This window comes from Primulina huaijiensis, chromosome 7 (assembly GCF_012295235.1).
Source record: "Primulina huaijiensis isolate GDHJ02 chromosome 7, ASM1229523v2, whole genome shotgun sequence".
In the NCBI taxonomy this organism is placed as follows: domain Eukaryota; kingdom Viridiplantae; phylum Streptophyta; class Magnoliopsida; order Lamiales; family Gesneriaceae; genus Primulina; species Primulina huaijiensis.
Window position 1 is genome coordinate 16,436,387 of NC_133312.1, and position 25,780 is coordinate 16,462,166.

At 37.4% G+C, this 25,780-nt stretch overlaps 1 protein-coding gene across 1 annotated transcript; it reads left to right on the forward strand.

Moving 5' to 3' along the window:
* The first annotated feature begins 12,049 nt into the window (after positions 1-12,049).
* LOC140980874 (peptidyl-prolyl cis-trans isomerase CYP71-like) lies at positions 12,050-19,797 on the forward strand. The gene is made up of 13 exons (XM_073446954.1): positions 12,050-12,333; positions 12,493-12,578; positions 13,915-14,003; positions 15,937-16,176; positions 16,275-16,396; positions 16,775-16,850; positions 16,946-17,053; positions 17,165-17,341; positions 17,503-17,720; positions 17,908-18,040; positions 18,207-18,430; positions 19,111-19,264; positions 19,480-19,797. The coding sequence occupies exons 1-13, from the start codon at positions 12,164-12,166 to the stop codon at positions 19,561-19,563; spliced, it is 1,881 nt and encodes a 626-aa protein (XP_073303055.1). The 5' UTR covers positions 12,050-12,163; the 3' UTR covers positions 19,564-19,797.
* The last annotated feature ends 5,983 nt before the right edge of the window (positions 19,798-25,780 follow it).

The following is a 25,780-nucleotide window of genomic DNA, read 5'->3' on the forward strand; positions in this document are numbered from 1 at the left end:
GGGAATAGCTACCTATGCTTTACTAGATTCTGGAGCTACGCATTCTTTCATATCTGAAGCATTCGTGAAGAAATTGGGAATCTTACCAGTAGATGTAGAGTCGGGATTCAGAGTTACAGTGCCTTCTGGCAAACATATGGTTTTCACTAGCGTAGTTAAGGACGTGGAACTTAAATTGCAAAAGAATATTATACGAGCGGACCTTATAGTACTACATATGCCCGAGTTCGATATTATTTTGGGCATGGATTGACTTACACTGAATGGGGCCACTATTGATTTTTTGCGGAGGACAATATCTATTATACCACCAAATGGTAAAGCATTTGTCTTCGAGGCGGCCCAAAACCATCAAATGTCGCATATTATCATGCATGCATGCGAAGAAGCTTATTAAAAAAGGGTGCCAAATTTTTCTAGTTAGTATTATATCTGCACCCGACATCGAAAATCGATCTATCGAGGATGTGGAGGTTGTCAAGGATTTTTTGGACGTGTTCCCTGACGATGTTTCTGGTATTCCACCTGAAAGAGAAGTAGAATTTGCTATTGAGTTGATGCCCGGTACAGTGTCGATCTCTAAGGCACCTTATCGATTAGCACCTGCTGTAATGAAGGAATTAAAAGATCAAGTTCAAGAGCTGCTAGACAAGGGATTTATTCACCCTAGTTTCTTTCCATGGGACACGCCAGTGTTATTTGTGAAAAAGAAGGATGGGACAAGGAGACTGTGCATCGACTACAGAGAGTTGAATAGAGTGATAGTGAAGGATAAGTATCAATTACCTCGAATCGAAGATTTATTTGATCAATTGCAAGGAGCTTCGGTATTTTCAAAGATAGATATTAGGTCTGGATATCACCAATTGATGGTAAAGGAATCGGACGTACAGAAGACGGCTTTCAGAATGCGTTATGGGCATTATGAGTTTCTAGTGATGCCTTTTGTATTGAATAATGCTCCAGCGATTTTCATGGGTCTCATGAATCGTGTATTTTAGCCATATCTCGATCAATTCATTATTGTTTTCATCGACGATATCTTGATATAATCCAAGAGCCGTGAGGAGCATGATTAGCATTTGAGGACGACCTTGCAAGTTTTACGAGAGCATAAATTATATGCAAAATTCAGCAAGCGTGAATTTTGGTTAAAGAGGGTGTCGTTCTTAGGCCACATTGTGTCAAAAGAAGGAGTATAGGTCGACCCATCTAAGGTCGAGTCAGTCAAGCAGTGGCCAGTGCCTAAAAGTGTGACGGAAATACTTAGTTTCTTGGGTTTAGCTGGCTACTATTGCAAGTTTATCAAGGGTTTTTCATTCATTGCAGTACCCTTGACAACATTGACGAAGAAAAATGTGAAATTTCTTTGGGGGCTGGAATGTCAGAAGAGTTTTGATTAGTTAAAGCAAGCACTTACTATAGCGTCAATTTTAGCTATGCCGACAGAGCAAGGGAAATATGTGGTATTTACTGATACTTCGAAACTTGGATTGGGCGCCGTTCTCATGCAAAATGATCGAGTTATAGCATATGCATCAAGACAATTGAAAATACATGAAAATAATTATCTGACGCGTGATCTAGAGCTCGCAGCAGACATATTTGCGTTGAAAATTTTGAGACATTACTTGTTTGATGAGAGATGCAAGATATTTATGGACCATAAAAACCTTAAATATTTCTTCACCCAAAAAGATTTGAATATGAGACAAATACGGTGGCTAGAGCTTGTTAAAGACTACGACTGTAACATTAGCTACCATCCCGGCAAGGCTAATGTAGATGCGGATGCTTTGAGTAGAAAGGGACAGTCTTGGCACATTTATCAGTATAGAGACCTTTACAAATAGAAATTCAGCGCTTCGATCTTGAAGTATATGCCAGGGGAGAGGCTCCTATCTCGCTACATTGACAGTGCATTCCACTCTACGAGATAGAATTCAAGTCAGACAGTCTAGGGATGAGCAACTGCAGAAATGGAGACAGCGAGATGAATCGAAGGGCAACATGTTATATTCCGTCGAGGATGGAATTGTTAAGTATCGAGGTCGACTATGGGTTCCTAGTGGTGATTCACTTAGAGTTGACATTATGACTGAAGCCCACAGTACTCCTTATTATGTGCATCCCGGGAGTACCAATATGTATAAGGATTTGCAACTTTTACATTGGTGGCCGGGAATGAAACGAGACATTATGCGCTTTGTATCTGAGTGCTCGACATGTCAACAAGTGAAGGCAGAGCATCAAAGACCAGCAAAAATGCTTCGACCACTCCCTATTCCGGAGTGGAAGTGGGAGAACATTACTATGGATTTTGTAGTATGATTGCCAAAGACAGTGAAAGGACTCAATGCCATTTAGGTGATAGTAGACCGTCTTACTAAATCAACACATTTTCTATTAGTGAAGACGACTTTTTCCATGAATCAATATGCGGAGTTATATATTTGAGAGATAGTTATACTGCATGGTATCCCGTGTCTATAATTTCGAACCGAGACACACATTTCACTTCGTCATTCTGGAAGAGTTTACATGCAGCGTTGGGTACTAAACTACTATTCAGTACCGCATTTCATCAATAGACCGATGGTCAGTCTGATCGAGTCATATAGATATTAGAGGATCTACTCCGAGCACGCGTGATCGACTTCCAAGGGAGTTAAGAATCGAAACTACCTCTAGTGGAGTTCACTTACAATGACAGTTATCAGTTATATATAGGAATGGCTCCATACGAGGCACTCTACAGAAGAAAGTGTAGATCACCCATCCATTGGGACGAGGTAGGAGAAAGAGCTACATTAGGACCTGAGATAGTCCAGCACATCGCAGAAATGGTAGCCAAGATCCGAGAAATAATGAAAACTGCTCAAAATCGACAAAAGAGCTACGCGAACCAAAGAAGACGAGATCTCGAGTTTGCAGTAGGTGATCATGTATTCGTGAAAATAGCACCTATGAGGGTGTTATGAGATTTGGCAAGAAAAGAAAGCATAGTCCAAGATTCATTGGACCATTCGAGATACTCGAAAGAGTTGGAACATTAGCATATCGAGTGGTGTTGCTACCTAATCTCGCAGGAGTTTACAATGTCTTCCACATATCGATGCTTTGCAAGTACATGTCAAACCCTTCATATGTACTGAAATTTGAACCACTATAAAATACACCAAACCTGTCATATGAGGAAAAGCATACTCAAATATTGGGTAGACGAGAAAGAAGGTTGCGGAACAAGATGATAAAAATGGTCAAAGTCAAATGGCTAAATCACTCGGAGGAAGAAGCCACTTGGGAAACGAATTCAGAGATGAGGAGTCGCTATCCCGAATTATTCGGTACATCTTAATTTCGAGGACGAAATTTTTTTTAAGAGGGGGAGGATTTGTAACGCCCTAAAGCCAACCTACGTAAACCACATGCATGCAAATGATTTAAATTTCATATTTATTTTACTTAATTGATTTTAAACACTTAATAAATATCTTTTACATGCTTAAATGTTTAAAGTCTATGATTCATGAAATTGAAAGATTTTACCCGAATATTCGATAATAAGCTGGGGAAAGGAGACCGGAGGCGACCAAGACAAAATAAATATTTTTCAATAAATATTTTCAAGGCTTATTAATATGATTAAAAATGATTAGATTTTTCAAAAAATGATAGAGTTCAAATTATTTTTTTGAGAAGAGCTCGATTTTATCGAGGAAGTCGGTTTTGGGCAAACGAGAGAATTTTAAAATATCAAATGTATTATTTTTGAAAATTAATTTTTATAAACTTTTATTTTTCAATTAAATAGGTGTTATTGGGCATAATATACCTATGATGAGTAGGCCCAGTTACTTCTAAACTTGAAAACCCAAAAACTCAAGCCCATTATCATGAAAATTAAAATATATAAAATAGAAAACCTAGGTCTTTTGAGAGTCATACCAGCCAAAAACTTCACACACAACACAAACTTATTTTCGAGAATTTGGAGAAGGAAAAACAAGGAGTCTTCGTCGCCCGTTCGTTCTTCTTCGCACCCCATGCCGACGATTGTATATTCAAGCGTTTTAAAACGCAAAGGCACGTTTCTAAACTTCCTTGACGCATAATTCAAACTATTTTATGCATGTTTTGATTAATTTTGCATGAAAAATATTTACGTATGATAGATTTAACGATATAATGATTATTTTCAAAGTTTTGATGTTTTTACGTCTGTTTCTTTAACGATATGATTCCCAAGGACTCTTTGTCAATAAGAGACGTTTAAGGGACGAGAAAAGAGTTTGTAGAGGACAAAAATACATGCTGGAGTCGAGCTTGGCTAAGGTTGGATAAGAACCTAGGGTTTCCTACTTATATTACATGATCAAGGGCTCGGCTAGTGGCTAGGGCTGGATGTGGTTATGTAACGGTTATGGGCCATGACATAGCATGGGCCTTGGCCCATACTCACACACCATTACACATAGGACTTATCCAGCCCAGGTACTGGAGTTTTTACCTTCCCAATAATAGAACTCAAGAGTCTCAAGTATTTCTTCACGCAGAAAGAATTGAATATGAGACAGAGACGGTGGTTGGAGTTAGTGAAACACTACGATTGCGAGATTAGCTGCCATCAGGGGAAAGCTAATGTTGTGACATATGTTTTGAGCAGAAAAGTTGCAGTCGTAGCACAGCTGTCAGTACAGAGATCTCTTCAGTCAAAGATTCAGAGATTTGGGTTAGAGGTTTATCCTAAGGGCAGAGCTCCTAAGTTGTCTAGTCTGACAGTCCAGTCTTCGTTGTTTGATCAATCCGCAAAGGTCAGCCTTCATATGAGCAATTGCAGAAATGGAGACTGATGGATGAGGCCAAGAGCAGTGTACTCTACACAGTGTCTAATGGTATTTTGAGATACATAGGTAGAATGTGGGTGCTTAGTGTTGATTCGATCAGAGATGATATTCTGACAGAGGCATATGCATCTCCGTATTCTATTCATCTAGGAGGTACCAAGATGTACAAGATTTGTAGATTTTGTATTGGTGGCCGGGTATGAAGAGAGACATCCGCCGATTTGTGTCTGAATGTGTCACTTGTCAGTAGGTGAAGGCAGAGCATCAGAGGCCAACAGGGATGCTTAAGCCACTCCCTATCCTCGAGTGGAAGTGGGAGAATATCAGCATGGACTTCGTTGTTGGTTTGCCGAGGTCAGTCAGAAGATCCAATGTCATTTGGGTTATAGTGGATCGAATTACAAAGTTGGCACATTTCTTGCCAGTGAAGACGACTTTCTCCATAACGCAGTATGCGGAGCTCTATCAAGGAGTTAGTCAGATTGCACGGGATCCCAGTTTCTATTGTGTCTGACAAGGACCCGAGGTTCACATCGTCCTTTTGGAAGAGTTTACATGCAGCCATGAGGATGAAGTTGCTGTTCAGTGCAGCATTTCACCCGCAGACAGATGGCCAATCTGAGCGAGTGATTCAGATTTTGGAGGGATTTATTGCGAGCCTGTATGATCGATTTCCATGGGACTTGGGAATCGAAGCTACCTCTAGTGGAGTTTACCTACAACAACATTTTTCAATCATCTATAGGTATGGCTCCTTACGAGGCTTTGTATGGGAGGAAGTGCAGGTCGCCGATTCATTGGGATGAAGTCGGGGACAGAGCAGAACTTGGACCAGAGATTGTTCAGCAGACTGCAGATGTGGTGGTCAGGATTCGAGACAGGATGAAGACCGCCAAGAGTCGTCAAAAGAGTTATGCTGACAAGAGGAGAAGGGATCTTGAGTTTGTCGTTAGTGATCACGTTTTCGTAAAAATACCACCTATGAAGGGTGTTATGAGATTTGGGAAAAGAGGTAAGCTGACTCTGAGGTTTATTGGGCCGTTCGAGATTCTTGACGGAGTTGGGACACATTCTGTCGATTTTGGTCGGTGTGCATAATGTGTTCCACGTCTCGATGCTGAGGAAGTACCTAGCAAATCCTTTGCATGTTTTGAGCTATGAGCCGTTGCAGCTTGCTCCAGATCTTTCATATGAGGAAAGACCTGTCCAAATCCTAGACAGACAAGAGCGGAGACTTCGGAACAAGGTGACCAAGCTGGTCAAAGTCCGGTTGCTGAATCAATCAGTGGAAGAGGCCACTTGGGAGACTGAAGCAGATATGAGAAGTCGCTATCCAGAACTGTTTGGTAAGATTTTCGAGGACAAAATTTATTTAAGTGGGAGAGGAACTGTAGAACCCAAAATCAGCACACGTAAAACCCATGAATTTATTGAATTGTTAAATTATTTAATCAAATTTAAAATGATTTTTATGATGCATGATTTATGAAATTACATTATTTTAAATTATTTATGTCTATGTGATGCACGTTAAAATATTTTCTTGAGTTTCATGTTTCAGGCGATTATTCGATGCGGGATCGAGGAAAAGAGATTGGCGATGATTTTTGGAGATTTTAAAATGTGGTAATTTATTTTAAGTTAGGGTTGAGGTATTTTAAAATATTTATTTAATTTTTAGTATTTTAAAAGTCTAATTTAATTATTAGGTGATTTTATGACTTTAAGTTTTTAAAGGTTTCCACTTGTACATTTTTATTTATAATTAAGAGATTTTGTTATAGGTTATTAGGAAGTTAATATTTTAATTACTTTATTAATTAGGTAATTAAGTAAATTTTCCCTTAATTACTATAAAAACTCACGCACACACCCACTAACACACACACAACACATTCACGCCTACACACACACACCATTTCCCCTTGCACTTTCATTTCAATTTTTTTGAGGAAAGTAGGGTTCTTAGAACTAGAGAGCAGCCGCCCCTCCCTCTTCATTTTTCCAACATATTTTTGTTGAGTTTTCTTGTAGAAAATCGTTCCACAATCGTCCCGGATCAACCCTCGCACCGTTCCCGCTTCGGTATCGTCGGTTCGGTAATTTTAAATATCAAAAGGCATGTATATAATGCTTTTTCTACGTCGATCTAGTCATATTATGTGTTGTGATATTTTTATGCGTAAAAATCCATATGTGATGTACAAAGTTTGAGGAGAAAATGGTTTGATCGATTTATGCAACGTTTTTAGATCTCAGAAATTCGTATTTACTGTATTTTCGAGTACTGCGATTCTTCGGTCGAGTTTCTGGAAATATTTTCAACACGTAAAACGTAGTACCCTTTGATATCTTTGATTTGATATAAAATTCAAAATATTTGGTTAAGAATTGAGTGAGTTATGATCGTTTTTGTGGGACTGCTCAAACCGCGTTTTTTTGAAAATTATGTTATTGATGAATTCTTGAAGTTTTTGAGTTGCAGGATTCGTTGGGCATCACCGGGCCGGTACTACTGCATTAGATACACTGTGGGATGTGTTTAGACACCATTTGTTGTTTCGTTTCGAGTCGGGGATGGCTTGGGAAGTAATAGAAGTCTTAGGAAGAGAATGGTGTCGAACTTCGGTTGTGTCGTTGTGTTGTTGCTTGTCGATGCTTGGGGACGCTTGCATGGTTTGTACGGGTTGGAGTCAATACCGTAGCATCCTAGGATGGGTCTCGAAGTATCGATTCTTGGTCCATTCTATTTAGTTGGGAGGAATAAGCGCTGTGTAAGGAATTCCCGCAGGTTTGAGTTTCCAGGGGCTAGACGGACCCGTAGACGGACCCTGGCACGGGGTCCGTGCCTTGTTTCTTCCGAAGTGTCAAAATCCAGTAGGTACACGGACTTGAAGACGGACCCTGGCACGGGGTCCGTGCCTTAGTTATTCTCGTAGGGTGAAGGTTCAGTGCCTACACGGACCCGGACCCGGACCCGGAGGGGTGCACGGGGTCTGTGTCCTACATATTTGAGGAATAAAATATTGATTGCTTTGGGGTTCGATGTCTTCGGTTAGTACAATGATTAAACGAGGTCAAGTCCCGAGAGATTTAGAACGTCATAAGGAAATTTGTCATTTTTGGGTGTGCGCTTGATTATACGTCTAATCTATGCAAGATAGGTTTCGAACTCATGTTAGTATGTGCAGCAGTGGCCCCAAGAGAGATCCAACGAATCCCTCAACACCAAGTAAGTATGTTTGACGTGCAAAAGAAAATATGTTTATATTTTTGAGGTATGCTAAATGTCTTGTGACCATTTATGAACGGGTTTGAAAGTCGGTGAACGTGGCCGAGGACCTCTCCACCCGTTAAAGCATGACCGGGTTTAGATCAGGATTGGAAAGCAGTAAAGCATGACCAGGGACCAATCCACCCGTAAAATCATGAACGGGGATCTCATGTATGTGACAATAGATTTTCCCTGTCAGCTCAGTATTGTGGTTTAGTCTGATCAGGCACATTTATGTATTGGTCACTTGCTTTGAAACATATCTCTATTCAAAATGATGTTATGTATGCTCAAGTATGTATGATGCAAGTATGTTTAAGAAAAGTTTTTTGATGATGGCACGTCTACGCTTATGCTACTACGTTCATGTTTCAAATATGCTTATGTTATTACGTTCAAATTTCAAGTATGTAAGCCTTACTTTAAAGATGCATGTGGTTTTATTATGTAGTACTTGCTATCTCCAATTTATACATGTTGAGTCTTTAGACTCACTATACTTGATAGGTGCAGGTGATGATGACTTTGAGGAGACGAGAGGTGGGGAACAATGAGCCGGCTTGGACTGAGCAAGAGGCTAAACCTGAGGACCGCCCATGTTTTTAAGAAATTATGCAATGTTTCAAATAATCTGAATTTTTCTTATGAGGCTGTTTAACGTTGTTTGAAAGAATATTTTTCACAAACTATGGTTGTAGTTGTTTACTTCAATTATTTCCTTTGACAGCAGTTTATCTTATTCGAAATTTGAAGTTTTATTATTTATGTAAGAAAATTTTTATTCTTCCACAAAGTTTAAATGTACGGTACGTTATAGGTTAGGTGTTAGGAAGAGTCCTAGCATGGCTAAGACTCTTCGACAGCAACCGAGGAAGAGTCCTATGGGCTAGGACTCTTCTCTTGTGCCCGCAGGAGGCTCGCACGGCTGCAGTGGGCTCGGTGCTGGCTGGGGCTGGTGCACAGGGGTTGGAGCATGGTCCAGTGAGAGTCACAGGATTGGGGCTCGGTGGTGGCTCGAGTGGGAGAGTCCTAGTCGAGTAGGAGTCCTACGCGTAAGGTTACAACCGCGGTTCTTGTTCATGGCTTGTGCAGGGAGGTCCAGGCTTGGTTTAAGGGCTGGTTAATGGGTTAGGTGCGTCCAGTAGGGTCCCTAGGTGGGCTGGTCAGGTGATGGCTCGAGGTGGCTCGACCATGGTCCAAGAAAATTGTGGGTTGGCTCGGTTCGAATCATGCATGGTTCGAATTATGGCTAGGAAGAAGGAAAGGGGTCGAACCATGGTCCACGGAGGTCGAATCATGGTTCACGAGGGTAGTTCAGGTATAAAAAGTTCATGTTTAAAATTTGGGATGAAAATATTAAAGTTTGAATTAATTAGGGAATTTGACGCTTCACAAATTAGTAAAAAAGAAATTAAATCGAAAGCCTCGAATTTAAGCGAAATAAAAATATTAAAAATTAAATTTAAGTTTAAATAATTATTTGGGATGGTCTAGAGTCAATGAAAGTAAGAAAAAGTCAAAATCGAAAAATTTTACGTCCATGGGCAAAACGATCATTTTACACCTGGATAGTACAAAAAGGGTTGGCAGCATCCCGAAGGGTTATAATGTATTTTAAATAATATATTATGATGATTTTGATGAAAATTATGATATGTTATGATTTTTGGTAAAGCTGTAAAATTTTTATTGCTAAAATGCTATTTTTGGAAAGACGTAATATTTTATTATTAAAAAGGAAAAGAAAAATATTTTGAAGGATGTGAATTGACTGTGACAAAGAGGATATATGATTTTTAAGAATATCATGAGGGAAAAGGCCACAGAGAGAGCCCGACGATCGTATTTCGATATTTTTACGTCGGTGTCTAGTGCTTGTCCCCATGCGCAATGGTGAGCTAAGACTGATCAGTCGACCCGAGGATAAAAGGCTAGTCACTTTTAAGGACCAAACTTCATCCAAATGATAAAGGATTGAAAACTTTACGATTTTATGATTTTACGATACATGATTTATTTATGCTTAAAAATTATTTTAAATAAAAGTATGATTTTAATGCATGTGCTTATATATGTATTACTTGTTACTCATGTTTAGAACGTGCCGAGTCATTTGACTCACTAGATTTGAATGCTGCAGGTGATGATGATATTGAGAGAGGCGCTGACGCTTGAGTGGGTCGAGTACGGCAGTACACTACCAAGGGACTTTATCTTCCGCATTAGCTTGTTAGTTAAAAGTTTTAGATGATTTTTGTTAAGGATTTTATAGAGATTTTATGCTTTATTTTGAAGTTAATTTTGATCATGTTAAAGGTAGAAGTTGAATTTTTGTAATTGACGATTTTAGAAATTTTATGCATTTGAGATTGAAATTGTTAAATTATTTTGATTTATGAAAATTTTGAGTTATTTTAAATTATTGGTTTTCGAATTAATGGATATAAAAAAAATTTAGTAGAATTTTAAAGTCAAAGAGTGGAGGACGTTTCAGGTAGAAAATAGATCGGGTAGGAAAGAGCTGAAGGAAGTCAGATATAAATGAAGGCAATAATAAATACAGAAGTTCCATTTTGAGAGAGTTGAAAAAGCATGGCTATTCAATCGGTCGGTAAGGAAGAATACACAATCATTAAAGTGGAAGACGAAGTAGTAATGGAGGATTAAGAGGTTGATCTGGAGGTTATTCATTTTAAATAGCACAAAGGCCCAAGCCATTATGCAGAAAGATTTAGGGTGAATTTGGTTCAGAGAGACCTCGAGAAAACGAGCCACCTCGAGATAGAAGGGAGGAATATGCACACTACAGACTTGGTCACGGAAGAAGGTGTAATATCCCTGCGAGGACTGGTCAGGTCGGATTGAGGGCTCAGGAATAATGATATAATAAGTAGAGGGGATGGACCCAAGGTCACGTATATCCTCGTCAGCCCCAACGCGCAGGGTACAAGCCATGGTAAAAAACCACAGAGCACCCGGGGCCTCGGTCCCCTCGGAAGAGTGAGAATAAGGAATTGGGGTTTTAGCTTTAGGGTCCGATTTCATCTTTCCCTTTGCCCTTCTCCTGGGTACTAGAAGGCCCGACAACCTTGGAAAGTTTGGGTTTTTTAGACATTTTTGGAGGGAAAGGCAAGAATTGGTTTTTTAAAGGTAGTGGTGGAAGGGACAACAGGGAAAGTGGAGGGGGTGGAATCAGAGTGCAATGCGACGAACTCTAAGTTCGATGAACCACAAGCGTTGGCACCCGAGGTCGAGGATTTAGAATTAGACATGCTGGAAGTTAAAGGAAAAGTTGTGAAGTGGAAAAGACAAGGAAATGGCCGGAATTTTAGAAACAAGTTCCCCGAAAGAGTATGGGTAGCCGGAATGACAACAAACATGGAATCAGGAAAGCGCACTGAGTTGCGAGAATAAAATAGTAAGAAACTTGAGTTTGAAAAAGTGAAAAATGGGGGAAGCGGTCGGTATTTGTAGGCGTGGAAAGAGTAATAAGGAGTGTTGATCTCGGAATAAGTTAACAAACAATATATATCTCGAAAATTGAATCGGGTCACCCGAGAAGACTAAGTCAATTGATCATGTACCATGTCCACTGATGATCAAGGGGTCTGTTCCTCTCCACGTTCTCAGATCGTGATGAAGCCTAGTCGAGGCCAGGTCCTAAAATCATGGTCATTACCCAAGCATCTCGAAGTGATCAAAGACTCTGATACGCTATAAATATCTCAACAGAGATAAATTGAGGGATGTCACTTTTCATTTTCACATGCGTTTATTTATATTAACTTAAAAAGCACTTGTGTTTTCTTTGCTTGAATATTTGATTACTTAAAAATCAAAGTGAGTACACCGTAAACTCTTCCAACATTTGACTAACGGTTCTTGTTCCGAGCAACATCACATGATATATATAATTATAATATATTGAAATAGATGCAATTATTTCCTCTTCCAATTGTTTCGAACAGCATAAATTGAGCGAGCCACACTTCAAACAAGCCAACGAATCAAACCGCAGTTGAGCTTCGCGAGAGCAGAGAGAATGGAAGCAGCTCAGAAAGACAACGGGAATTCGACCACCGTACCTTCCACGGCGGTGGCGGAGGACGTGGAAGAGCCCATAGTTGGGCCCGGTCCAGCCCCTCGAGCCCGGCTTAAACGCCCTCTTCAGTTTGAGCAAGCCTATCTCGACTCTCTTCCCTCCGCCAATATGTATGTGCTTTTCTGCTCTTTTTTTGGGCTGCCTGATTTAGGGCTTTGGGTTTTAGCTCTCGGAGGGACTGGATTCTCACATTATGCGGGATTACTTTAGTACATTGTTGAGGAATCTGTGGTACCGTTATTTAATTGTGGTTTGCTGATTCAATGAAGGTATGAGAAAAGTTACATGCATCGCGATGTGGTGACGCATGTAGCGGTGTCAGCGGCCGATTTTTTCATATCTGGGAGTGCGGATGGTATGTATGAATTGGAGTTTATGGATTAAAATTACTGAATAAATAAGCTATTTGAAATTGGTGCAGTGTTATTTAACATTATTTTACGTAGGATTCTGGTTGAGTTTGAGGTGTGAAATGGAGAGAGAAACTTGCAATATATATATCTTGACTGGTTAGCAGATAAGTAAAAGATAATCAGGAACTTTGAAAGAAATTTGGCCAGCAAAAATGGAAATGGAATTTCTTAGTTTATGTCTAGAGTTCTGTTTCCCGTATTTTCAGAAAATATTTCTGGGAAATGAATTTGGTAATGTGAACTTTATTTTTTTGAAGGAGACTTTTTTTTTCTGTCAATGACATGTCATGTCGAAACGTGGTGATTATTTAGTTCTTTAAATACTATATGTTTATTTTAAAATGTATACATACAATGTATTTTATAAAGATATAAAATTCTCTCTGATTGCATTAGAATCTTGTCAAATGGGTTTTTCTCTAAATGCAGCTGGTAACAGTCTGGTCACATGTCTCAGAATAACTATGGGTACACATTTTGTTTTAAGAATTTTCTTTAATTCAGGCGGTTGTCCTTAGGATTGTAGTGTTTCAACCTTTTCAAATGTAGAAGTTTGAGTGGCCATTGTAAAATAAAGCCTCTGATCTAAGTTTAATATATCAAGTTGTAGTTTGCATTGATAAACCGAAGATGATACGTCCTTGTGTGTAATTATCTATAGAAATGTTTATGTTTTTTTTTATGTCAAAGATCGTGCAGCATACAATTTGAATATTATACAAAGTATCCAGAAAATGTGAAGAAGACGGATATTGAATACAAGCGAAGTTTTTTGAGTTGGCTTCCATAATGTAGAAACATAAATTCAGGAGTGTATGGTTTGACTGAAATGTCTGTCAAACAGATGAAAAAGGACCACGTTGTTTTAACTGAAGTGGCTATTTTAAATGATAGCTTATATTTCACCCTCCAAAATCACCATCATGATTTATGTTGTCATTCACTGCATCAAATTGTGCTTGGAGCCAGATGTGCTGTGGATTTTTCAAATAGTTGCTTGGGGACACTTAACCCTTCTACTGATTCATCATTTAATCCTAACTTCAGTACTTCACTACAGTGTCGTAAGTTTCTTAGATTGAAATGCTTTGTTTGTGTACCTATTGGAGTCACTTCCATGGAAAACAAATTACTTGTTATTGGCAGTGTTTACTTAATTAATGTATTCGGGATTATCATGAAGTAGGATTACCAACTCAGTTTGACTGTTATCAATGTTGCTTCGCTATATGGGCATTTTGTTATAAGCTGTGCAACAAAATGTCGATACTTTTTTAGGACACTTGAAGTTTTGGAAGAAAAAGGCAATCGGCATAGAGTTCGCAAAACATTTTAGATCTCATCTCGGTGCAATTGAAGGTCTGGCGGTGAGTTGATCAAATTGTACTTTGCTGTGTTTCAATATAGGCCTATCACTTATTCTTAATTTAGGATAATGGTGTTCGATTGATATTCCACTTTCTACTTCAAAAAAATTATTTTCTTTTATAAGAAGTGGAAAGATACTTTTTATTTATTTATTTATTATAATTATTCAGTGAATTATTCAGTGAATTATTTTCTTGAAACTCCTTGTGGCTCTATTGTACAACACATAAATACGGAATATCCTGATTATCTTCATCATCTGAATCGGAGAAGTGTGATCATAAGCCAGTGCACCTGTGTAAAATAGTGACTCATAAGAAATGAAAGCTGACTAATTCAAAAGTCTAATATCAATGAGAAATATAATTATTATGTTACGCTTGTTGTAAATCTTCTGGGAATAATGTTTTTTATTGGTAAAGGTTAAATTAAAGGTTAATATGAATTGAATCATGCTGATTGATCTTTTCTTGCACTGGAAAATCATCAATAAAATAAATTTTTATGTTCGAATAAATAGCAAGTGCACGAGTCAAATTATAGCATATATATTAATACAAGTATCGTCCCACAGAGATTGTATTACACAATTTTTATTTTCAGAAATTAACTCTTTAGCACTTGTCAATGGTAATTTGGGATAAATTACTTCACCTAGAATGAAGAGAAAAATATAATTTAGTGGAAAAGAAAATCAATTCAAGGAGAATATTAAAATCAAATGTGAATGATTTTAAATTCAATCGCAATATAAATATTGTTGAAGTTATCTATGCTTCAACAATTCAAATAAAATTAATAACATAACCAACCATAAACCAGAAGTCGAGAATTAAATTACTTGAACCAACTTTTTGGGGTAGGATCCTCTAAATACCAACAAAATAAAGGTTTAGCTACTAAAGTCATCATACAAAATATCAAAACGATAATTTAACAATGTATCTAAGCTGAAAATATTAAATAAATTGGAGAAACGTGGCTCGAAATCTTGTGTTCTTCACTTGCCTCCTTCAATCCAGTTTGCCTCCTCTGGTGGCTCCTCTATTTCTTGTATCTGATGTCCATTTTCGAGAATTAGAGCTACCAAATAAGGTGTAGTTGTAGAATCCCAAAACGTCAAAAAATCCAAAAATATAAATTCTTTCCTTATCATGTCGCACTAGGACGGTCGAAATTTACCGCCCTAGCGAGAGCTTCACTATCCTCACTTCAAAAAAATACCCGGGCGTGCTGGGGCAATCATAAAATACCGCCCAGCACGAGGTCCTCTGTCCTGCACTTTGAAACTTAATCGACGCGCGCTGGGGCGGTCAAGAATTACCGCCCTAGCTCGCCTTCTTCTATCCAAGTTTCAACTTTTCCTGCCTTCGTGCTTGGGCGGTTAAGAATTACCACCCTAGCACGACATGTTTTGCCTTGAGGTATAGATCCTCTTCTGTCCAAGTTTCAACTTTTCCTGCATTCATTCTTGGGCGGTTAAGAATTATCACCCTAGCACGACATGTTTTGCCTTGAGGTATAGATCCTCTCCTTTCTTCATCTTTTTTCACCTACAAATCAACCAACACACATGAGACGAGACTATATGCATAAATTAGTAACAAAACGAATGAAATGTTGACTCAACACACAAACTCATACAAAAATAGACTAAAAACAACACAATAAAATATGCAAAAACGACACCTATCACGTACAAAATTAGTTTAAGCAAGTACAAATGGTTTGAACTTAAACAAAAATCGGAACGAGCCAAAGAAAAAACTATATTCAAGATCGTCCGTGTGGTGTAACTTTTTGTGATTTGACCACTTAATTTGTTCATTAGATGTAACGTTTTTTTATTCGTCGTTTTTATATTGAGCTTTATATGTATTTTAATGCCAATAATGGTGTCGTTTTCCCTCTTGACCTTTTCTAGTCTTTCAGGTAAGTATAGATGGGGCGCTTTGCTGCACCATTTCTAATGATCGGTCAGTGAAAATATATGATGTATTTAACTATGATATGATGGCTATGATAAGTCTCCCATTTGTACCTGGTTGTGCTGAATGGGTTTACAAGCAAGGGGATGTCAAAGCCAAACTAGCTGTTAGTGATCGCAACTCTTCCTTCACCTACATTTTTGATGCTCGATCAGGTTCAAATGAACCTATATCATCTAAAGAGGTACCTTCAGGTTTTGACATAATATGATGCTGAACGACATATTTGCATTTCCCTGTATTTTGACTGCAATTCTTTATTAACTTTAACTTTTGGACCAGATACACTTGGGCCCAATTCAAGTTATGAAGTACAACCACGAGTATGATACCGTGATATCAGCAGATGACAGAGGAATCATTGAGTACTGGAGTCCTGCTTCTCTTTGTTTCCCAGAAAATGGGTTAGTTTTTAGTTTAAATTGTAGATTAGTTCTTCGCTGTTTGAGTAGGTTGTATGCTTCAAGATGTGTAGAACATGGACATTTGTGCATCTCAAGAGGTCTTCTCATTAAGTTGTCATATACGACTGTTGTTTTGACCCAGCTATATTCTCTGTGACTTGCATGGTCTGATAGTTATTCAGTGGAATCTCCTGTTGACCTAATGTTCTTAAATCACACCTGGCCTTGAATTGTTTGAAAGCTGGTATCTTTCTTGAGAGTGATATCCTTTCTTCAATAATTTGTTGTCTGATAGATTCTTCTACCCTTTTTTCTATTGTGACAATTGCTATTTGTCTCTTTGATATAATTGCATTTCTTGACCTGTTGTGCCTGCAGAGTGACCTTTAAACTTAAAAGTGATACAAGCCTTTTCGAAATCTTGAAATGCAAGACCACTGTTTCTGCAATTGAGGTAATGGCAGAAACAAACAGTTCCTTCACTTTATGTTATCTCTATCACCATTTTTTGACGTATGAGAATGTTACTCCGTTGTGACTATCTTACAGGTCAGCCCAGATGGTAAACAATTTTCAATCACATCACCCGATCGTAGAATACGTGTATTTTGGTTTAGAACTGGCAAATTGAGGTGTGTTTATGACGAATCCCTTGAGGTAAAAGTTATATGCTTCGACTTTTAAAAAAAGCCCTTTTCTTTTTGGTATTGCTATTAAAAAAGCCCTTTTCTTTTTGGTATTGCTATCATAACAATTCTGCTCTCATAGGTTGCCCAAGATCTACAGAGGAGTGACCTTCCTCGATATAGGCTTGAAGCTATTGATTTTGGACGAAGAATGGCTGTAGAAAAAGAAATTGAGAAAACTGAAAATGTTTCCCAACCTAATGCTGTGTTTGATGATAGCTCCAACTTCCTTATATATGCCACCCTGCTTGGGATAAAAGTAAGATGGTCCGAATGTGTCCAATTTATCTTGTGACTGTATTTCATTCTTGTTTAATGATCTTGGCATGAATGAAGTTCCCTTTATATTTGATCAATCCAAAATAATACACAAGGTTATTAAGGTTCGCATCTGATACCTATCTTTTCATGTTGTGTTAGGTTGTAAATCTACATACCAACAAAGTTGCTCGGATCCTTGGAAAAGTGGAGAACAATGATAGATTCTTAAGAATTGCTTTGTATCAAGGTGATCGAAGTAATAAAAAAGTTCGAAAAATTCCTGCTGCTGCCGCAAATGCCAATGAAAGCAAAGAACCTCTGGTAGATCCTACTCTATTGTGCTGTGCTTTTAAAAAGCATAGAATTTACTTATTCAGGTAATAAATTCTTATTATGCATGAAAAAAATAGATAGCAATGTAAAGAGGAAACTTCTTAGGAACCTTAGAAGGAAACACACTGCAAAAAGTATAGATTTTTTTAGCTTTTATCACATTTGTACATGAATTGCACATTTTTTTTGGTTCGGATCCCTGGAGCAAATGCTTATCCCGCTGTTTTTTAGTCGGAGAGAACCTGAGGAACCTGAAGACGCATCTAAGGGCAGAGACGTGTTTAATGAAAAACCACCTGCTGATGAACTCTTGGCTGTATCAGATATTGGAAAATCTGTGACAACGTCCCTCCCAGATAATGTGGCAAGTATCCTCATTCTTTATAGTTCTTGTTGCCTCTACATCATAGTCCCTGTTAATGTAAATTAGCCGCTGAAGTGCCATGCTCAATGTAAAGCCCAATCCTTGCCTTTTCTTTTTCCCTTGTATAAATATGAAAATGAGGGGGTGGCAATGTGATCTGTTTCAGATCTTGCATACGACCATGGGTGATATTCATTTGAGGCTATATCCTGAAGAATGCCCAAAGACAGTGGAGAATTTTACCACACACTGCCGGAATGGCTATTATGACAATCTGATCTTTCACCGGGTCATTAAAGGATTTATGATACAGACAGGAGACCCATTGGGAGATGGCACTGGTGGACAATCTATTTGGGGAAGGGAATTTGAAGATGAATTTCATAAGAGGTAAGAATGATTTACGCTTCTTTGCGAAGTTAATAAGCTTTAATCTTGTTCTTTCTTTTCTTAGAGGGATACACAGTCCCTGATGACTGATCTGAGGCTTTAATCACCTTAAAACTGTTGCAACTGGATGCAGTAGTAAAAATGTTTGTTTTGCTCCACGGATATAACATATGGCTGACCTCGCTTTGTATTTTAGCTTTGTAACTGGTGGATCGCTCATACTAATATATACTCAACATGGGCATGGAATGGACTGATAATACTCCAACTCCTAAACATTAACGGTTACCTAAAGCTGTTATGGATGTGCCTAATATTTAACTTGTCCAAGAGACTAGAGAGTGTTGACGTGTTTCTAGTATGACCAATTAACTCTTCTCTTTACAGTATATTTCCATTTACCAATGCAACCTCTACCCAATCTGTATGGTTTACCTTTTAAAGCTCGAGAACAGTAGTATAATAAGTATAATATAAAATTTTCAGATTTAATAGGTAGATCAAAAAAATCCTTTAGTAAATGAAAGCCAGTTGGAGTATTGTTTGCACAGAAATAAGTGGCATATCTTGAATACATGTTGCAAGATGTTTTTCTTCATATGATGTTAGGATCCGGTTCCTCGTTGTCTCTTGGCTGTCCAGAATTTACTTTTATCAGCTTGATTCTTCTCTTTCTGCAGTTTGCGGCATGATAGGCCGTTCACACTTTCGATGGCTAATGCCGGTCCTGGGACCAATGGGTCACAATTCTTCATTACAACTGTTGCCACTCCATGGCTGGACAATAAGCACACTGTTTTTGGTAGAGTTGTCAAAGGAATGGATGTTGTACAGGTATGCCTTCACCTTACCAATTTTGAATATCAGTATAGTGTCGTGTCCCCCGAATGCAAAAGAATTGGATGACCAACTCGAAAGTATGTTGATCAAATTGATTGGACCTGTCTTTGATATGTTGATCTTTTGGTACCCGAACACCCTCACATCTTTTAGAAAGATTTTTATATGTTCATATTCAGTGTGATCATACTGTTACAATTCTTTAACAGGTAATGGAGAAAGTGAAGACAGACAAGGCAGACAAGCCATACCAAGATGTGAAAATCTTAAATGTGACTATTCCAAAGTTGTAGATCAAAAGAACCAAGTAGTGTATTGTGGCTGGGGAACAACGAAGGGAGGGGATTTTAGCAGATGTGGTTTTTTGGATGCAAAGAGTGGAAGAAACAAGGGAACAAGAGGGTGTTCGAAGTTGGAGAAACATGCCTAAAGGTCACCTAGGTTAAATTATTCGATTTTTTCGTATTTGAAATGTTTGGATAATATATGACTAAATTTATTTGAAATAGATCGTAAAATTTTGTTTTTTTTATAAATTGTTTTATGAGCTTATAAAATTGAAAAAAAATATTTAAAACTAAGCTGATATTTTGACACCATTGTTTTTACTATCAGGAATTCATGATCGCAAAACGAGTGTGATATTATTAAAATATAAATATCATTTATTTTTGCATATATTCTTATGTTTAAAAATAGTTTTAGAATATTATTATAAATTCTAAAACTAGCTCATAGTTAAAATGTTTACGAGAGATTTTGGGCGAGTGGATAAACGATGGACAATTGAATTCTAGCAGGTTGAGTAATGTATTTCCAGTATATGTGAGTGAGTGAAGAAATCAAGAAGATCCCACACTCTGGCAACCACAAACCAGACATGTTATATTGGTGCTTTGATGATAAAGGTAAGTATATAAGGAGGAGATTGGCTTCTACGATGCACCGGAAAATCGCTCCGAGAATGGGATGCGAAACTGGTGGCAATGGTCATGGTCATTCAATCTACAACAGAAATCATGATATTCCTTTGGCGAGTTTCCATGATATCATAGCGACGACAACCAATTAATCCAGATACCTCTTGGGGCATCGTTTTTCGCACCAAAAGCGCAGCGGAAGTTTAAAATTTTTGTTTCGACGTTTGAAAGAGTCCTTGGGCGTCGTATGTTTATTAAACCATTCATAGAGTGTAGCATTATAACTTTGCGTATAAAAACGCTAGCTCCAAACTATTCCGGTTTTTAAGCAGAGATAGTCCTTCTTGTATATCCCTATGAACGGATCTGCGTCTTTTGATCGTCTAATTAGGTCCACGATCAAAAACTGTTTTCCCCGTTTGAATTACACTAGAAATAGCAAACGATTTATGCGTTGAGATAATGACGTCCGAATTTCCGAAATCCGGAGTCGATGCAGCGACAAAGGCATGGCGTGGAAAGAAAACAATTGGCCGAAAATTTTTCCTTCAATTTCAGAATAGTGGCCGTGAGTTTGTCTTTCGATTGGGAAGGATTTTTTTATTAATTTTGGACTTGTGTTGTGTGCAAAAATCCGGTATAAATTATTACCTCTTATTGTATATTTATAGAGTGCGATTCTTGATCCATCCCACAAGGATTCCTAATCTTTATCCCACTAGGACTCTATAATTTCATTATATAAAATTCTCATATTGTTAATATATAATGTATTTATCAACTTTTGATAATGCATGATATATTAATATCATATATACATACATTTTATATCACCATATAAAATGTGTGTGTGTATATTTACACATGCATTTTTAATATATAAATAGATATATTAATTAAATTAAATAACTTTTGTTGAATTTATATAATTAACTCGTTAGTTAATTTAATTCTAGACTCCTCTATAACATTTATAAGAATTTGTACATGTTAGTAGTCACCACTACTAATACAATTATTTAATCAGTAAATTCTTAATTCACTAAATAAATAATTCTGAACTCATTATAACCCTGATCGATGATATGACAGTGCCGATGTATCAATGATATAAGTCTTGTTCATATAATGAAAAACGTAAATTTCGAAAATCAAAATTTTGAGAATATCATGCATTAATATTATATGGCTTTGTTTGCAAGTTTTTAAAATTATAGTATCATGAATATTTCTATATTACATAAATCAATACCTTATTTAATAAATACTTAATGGACTATATTTTAACTCAATTAAAATATAATTTAATTAATAAAGTCCATTTGAACTTTAACAAATTAACATGATGGGCTTATACTCTTACAAGCCCATGATCCATGCTCCTATTATATTTATCTCATCATAATCCCGATCGACAATCCGATATCATCGATGTGACAATTTCAATTTGTTTGTTATTCTGATGCACACTTTAATTTCGAGATCACCAATATCTAAATAAGGCAGGTGCACTCTCTTTGACTGTCTTTAGCAGTCAAGCTCTCAAAATTTCTATAAGCTTTTATAAACTTTATTTATAAGATTATCGATTGATCATATCAAAATTATTTCTTATAAATTCAACTCATTGAATTCATTATCTCAACGAGAACAAGTAAATCAGTGCTTGTGTGACCCTCAATGGTTCAGGGATACAGTTAGCCGTGACTCTTTGTGATTCAGGACAATTTCTTTTATTCGAGCTTACCCTAATTTGTCCACATTCCATGCACCAACATTTGATCATGAGAATGTCATAAATCATTTTTCTGATTAAACCCATATAATCAAGATAAGAGCGTCTAGTAGTATCGTCTCATGATTCCCTAGGTATCACTGATAGTACATGCAAGAACCAGTCGGTTATGATTAACGTACAGTACGGTCCCTTCATCTCATATATGCCGATCGAATCTGCAACCATTGGTTCATCGAGGGTTGCATATTAATTCGATAGTTATGTGATACAATCATGAAATATTCATAGTCTCATCACATGTATAACTAGAGAACTATTTCCCTAATGTACATCTCATACTCTGGCTAGAGATTTCATGTACTATTATTTCGTTAGATCACATAGGATATCCACAACCGTAGGTGAGCGGTGAATTCCCGACTACAATGCACTGGCTCCTACACATGTCGCAATTGCACTCAACCTCGCCGCCTGATGACCCTCACGGAGTCGGTAAACGAGTCGAAGAACAATCCTAGTGTGTAGAGCCTCAGTGTTGTCTCGGGTCGTAAGGACTAATCATGTACCATCACAACCACATACTTTTCCTCTCGATGAATGATAACCACTTAGAAAGCATGAGAGAGGGTTGTTCGGTACAATCATCGTATGATTACCCATCTGCACGATCGGACATCTCTATGCCCTTACCATGAAACACAGGACACAACATCACAGATGTTAGTCTCAAGTTCAAGCGGTTTTTATCCTTATTTTAGGCAGCTGAATCGACTAGGAACGAATAGGAATATACTGTGTAGAGCCCAAATTCAGTACACGTAAAACCCATGCATTTAATTAAATTGTTAAATCATTTATTTAATTTTAAAATGAGTTTAGCGATATACGATTTATGAAATTGTATTATTTTAAATTATTTATGTTTATGTGATGCACGTTAAAAATGTTTTGTTGAGTTTCATGTTTCAGGCGATTATTCGATGCGGGATCGAGGAAAAGAGACCGGTGACCATTTTGGTGATTTTAAAATGTTATATTTTATTTTAAGTTAGGTTTGAGGCATTTTAAATAAACTATTTAGTTTTTGGCATTTTAAAGCCTAACTTAATTTACTATGTGAGTTTATGATTTTTTTAGAACTTTTAAAGTTAAACACTTGCGTGCTTTATTTTAAATTTAATGATTCTAGTATTTTAGTGAGGCATTAGTATTTTATGTATTGGGTTTATTTGTTATTAATATTTTTAATTAGTCAATTAACTCACTAATTACCTCCTAATTACCAAACTCACGCACACACTCACAACTACGCACACACACACTTCGGCTATCACCTACACACACATTTCATTTCTCTCTTCATTTCATTTTTAAAGAAAATATTAGGGTTCTTGGATAGCAAGAGCAGACGCCCCTCCCTCTTCAAGAATTTCAGCAATTTTCATTGGCTTTTCTTCAAGAAAATTGTTCCACGATCGTCCTGGATCAACCCTCGCACTGTTCCCGCTTCGGTATCGTCGGTTCGGTAATTTTAAATATCAAAAGACATGTATATTCTTTCATTCTTGCATCAATATTGTCATATTATTCGTTTTGTTGTTTCTTATGCGTGAAAATTCATGTATGTTGTGCAAAGTTTGAGCAGAAATGTGTTGGATCGATTTTGAAACGTTTTTGGATCTCAAAACTCGAAATTTACTGTCATTTTTAATACTGTGATTTTTCGATTGATTTTCTGGAAACAATTTCAACATATAAATCGTAGAACTTTTTGATACATTCGATTTGACGGTAAATTCGAAATATTTGTGTAAGAAATGAGTGAGTTATGATCGTTTTCGTGGGACTGTTCAAACTGCGTTTTTTTTTAAAATGTGTTCTTGATGTGTTCTTGAAGTTTTTGAGTTGCAGGCTTCGTTGGGCACTGCCGGGCTTGTGCTACTGCATTTAGATATGTTATGGGATGTATTTAGGTATTATTTGGTGGTTCGTTTGGGTCGGGATTGGCTTAGAATGTAATGGAAGTTGTAGGAAATGAAATGATGTCGAAATCCGGGTTATTGTTGTATTGAAGTTGATTGTCGATGCTTGGGGACGTTTGGGGTGTTTGTACGAGTTTGAATCAATGTAATAGCATCTTAGGATGAGTCTTGAGGTGTTGGTTCATGGTCCCTAGACTTGGATTGGAAGAATAAATCAATAAGTTAGTGAATTTTCGCGAGTTTGCAAGTTCAGAGGTGGGTTCTCGGACCCCGACACAGAGTCCGTGTCCTTTTTCCTTCAAAAATACGAAATTCCAGTGCCTACCCGGACCCTTACACGGGGTCCATGTACCCCTTAAAAAATTTTAAAAAATTAAAAAAAAAATTTAGGGATTGTTTTTGAGGTTTGATGTCATGATTTAGTACGATAATTAAACGAGGTCAAGTCCCGAGAGATTTAGAACGTCATAAGGAAATTTGTCATTTTTGGGTGTGGGCATGACTATACGTCTAAACTATGAAAGGTAAGTGTTTGAACTCATGTTAGTATGTGCAGCAGTTGCCCCAAGCGAGATCCAACGAATCCATCAACTCTACGTAAGTATGTTCGACGTGCAAAAGAAAATATGTTTATGTTTTTGAGGTATGCTAAATGTCTTGTGACCAAATTATGAACGGGTTTGAAGACGGTGAACGTGGTCGAGGACCTCTCCACCCCGGTAAAGCATGACCGGGTTTAGATCAGGATTGGAAAGCGGTAAAGTATGACCAAAGACCAATCCACACGGTAAAGCATGACCGGGGATCTCATGTACGTGGTAGTGGATTTCTCCTGCCAGCCCAGTACTGTGGTTTAGTCTGATCAGACACATTTATGTATGAGTCACTTGCTTTGAAACATATGTTTACGCAAAATGATGTTATGTATGCTTAAGTATGTATGATACAGGTATGTTTAAGAAAAGTTTTTATGACGATGTCACGTCTATGCTTATGCGACTACGTTCATGTTTCAAGTATATTTATGTTATTACGTTCAAGTTTCAAGTATGTAAGCCCTATTTTAAAGATGCATGCGGTTTTGTTATGTAGTACTTGCTATCTCCATTTTATACATGTTTAGTCTTTAGACTCACTAGACTTAATCGATGCAGGTGAGGATGACTTTGAGGAGACGAGGGGTGGGGACCAATGAGCCGGCTTGGACTGAGCAGGAGGTTAAACCCGAGGACCGCCCATGTTTTTAAGAAATTATGCAATGTTTCAAATACTCTGATTTCACGTTATTGTTTACGATGTTTAAACAAATATTTTTCTTTAGCAAACTTTATTTGTGATCTCTTTTATTGCAAATATTTTGGATAGACAGTTTATTGATGATCGCAATTTGAAAGTTTATTTTGCATTTAAGAAAATTTTTAATTTTTCCGCAAATTTTAAGTTGTTCAAAAGTACGGTACGTTACATACTGTATTTACAAATGAGTTTCAAGATCGAATTACGATTCATTTGTATTAAAGTATAATCAAAGACTTTATCTATGTTGATTGTATGTGTATACAGATAAAGCAAAATGAAACCATGAAAAGTTAAATTATATTAAAATAAAGATTTTTTTATTACACTTGAGTCAATAAATTCTCTAGCCAACCGTTGGCTTGCAGGACATCTACTCTAGCAAGAACTTCAACACTTGATTTATGCAGCCGATTGCTTGAGTCACTTTCCAAACCTGAATTCGAGGACTGTGTAATGCTTATGTGGGAAACATGGAAAGAATGCCAAAAGAAAATCCACGAGGGGCAAGAATACTATAGCCCTACCAACATTTCAGGATACAAGACGTATTTGGAAGAACATAGAAGTAATG

What these genes read in the sequence shown, in the direction of transcription:
- LOC140980874 (XM_073446954.1), top strand. Translation starts at nt 12,164, where the DNA reads ATGGAAGCAGCTCAGAAAGACAACGGGAATTCGACCACCGTACCTTCC. An exon ending in TTTATGACGAATCCCTTGAG is followed by an intron (nt 17,054 to 17,164) that starts GTAAAAGTTATA and finishes CTGCTCTCATAG; the next exon opens with GTTGCCCAAGATCTACAGAG. An exon ending in AAGGAATGGATGTTGTACAG is followed by an intron (nt 19,265 to 19,479) that starts GTATGCCTTCAC and finishes ATTCTTTAACAG; the next exon opens with GTAATGGAGAAAGTGAAGAC.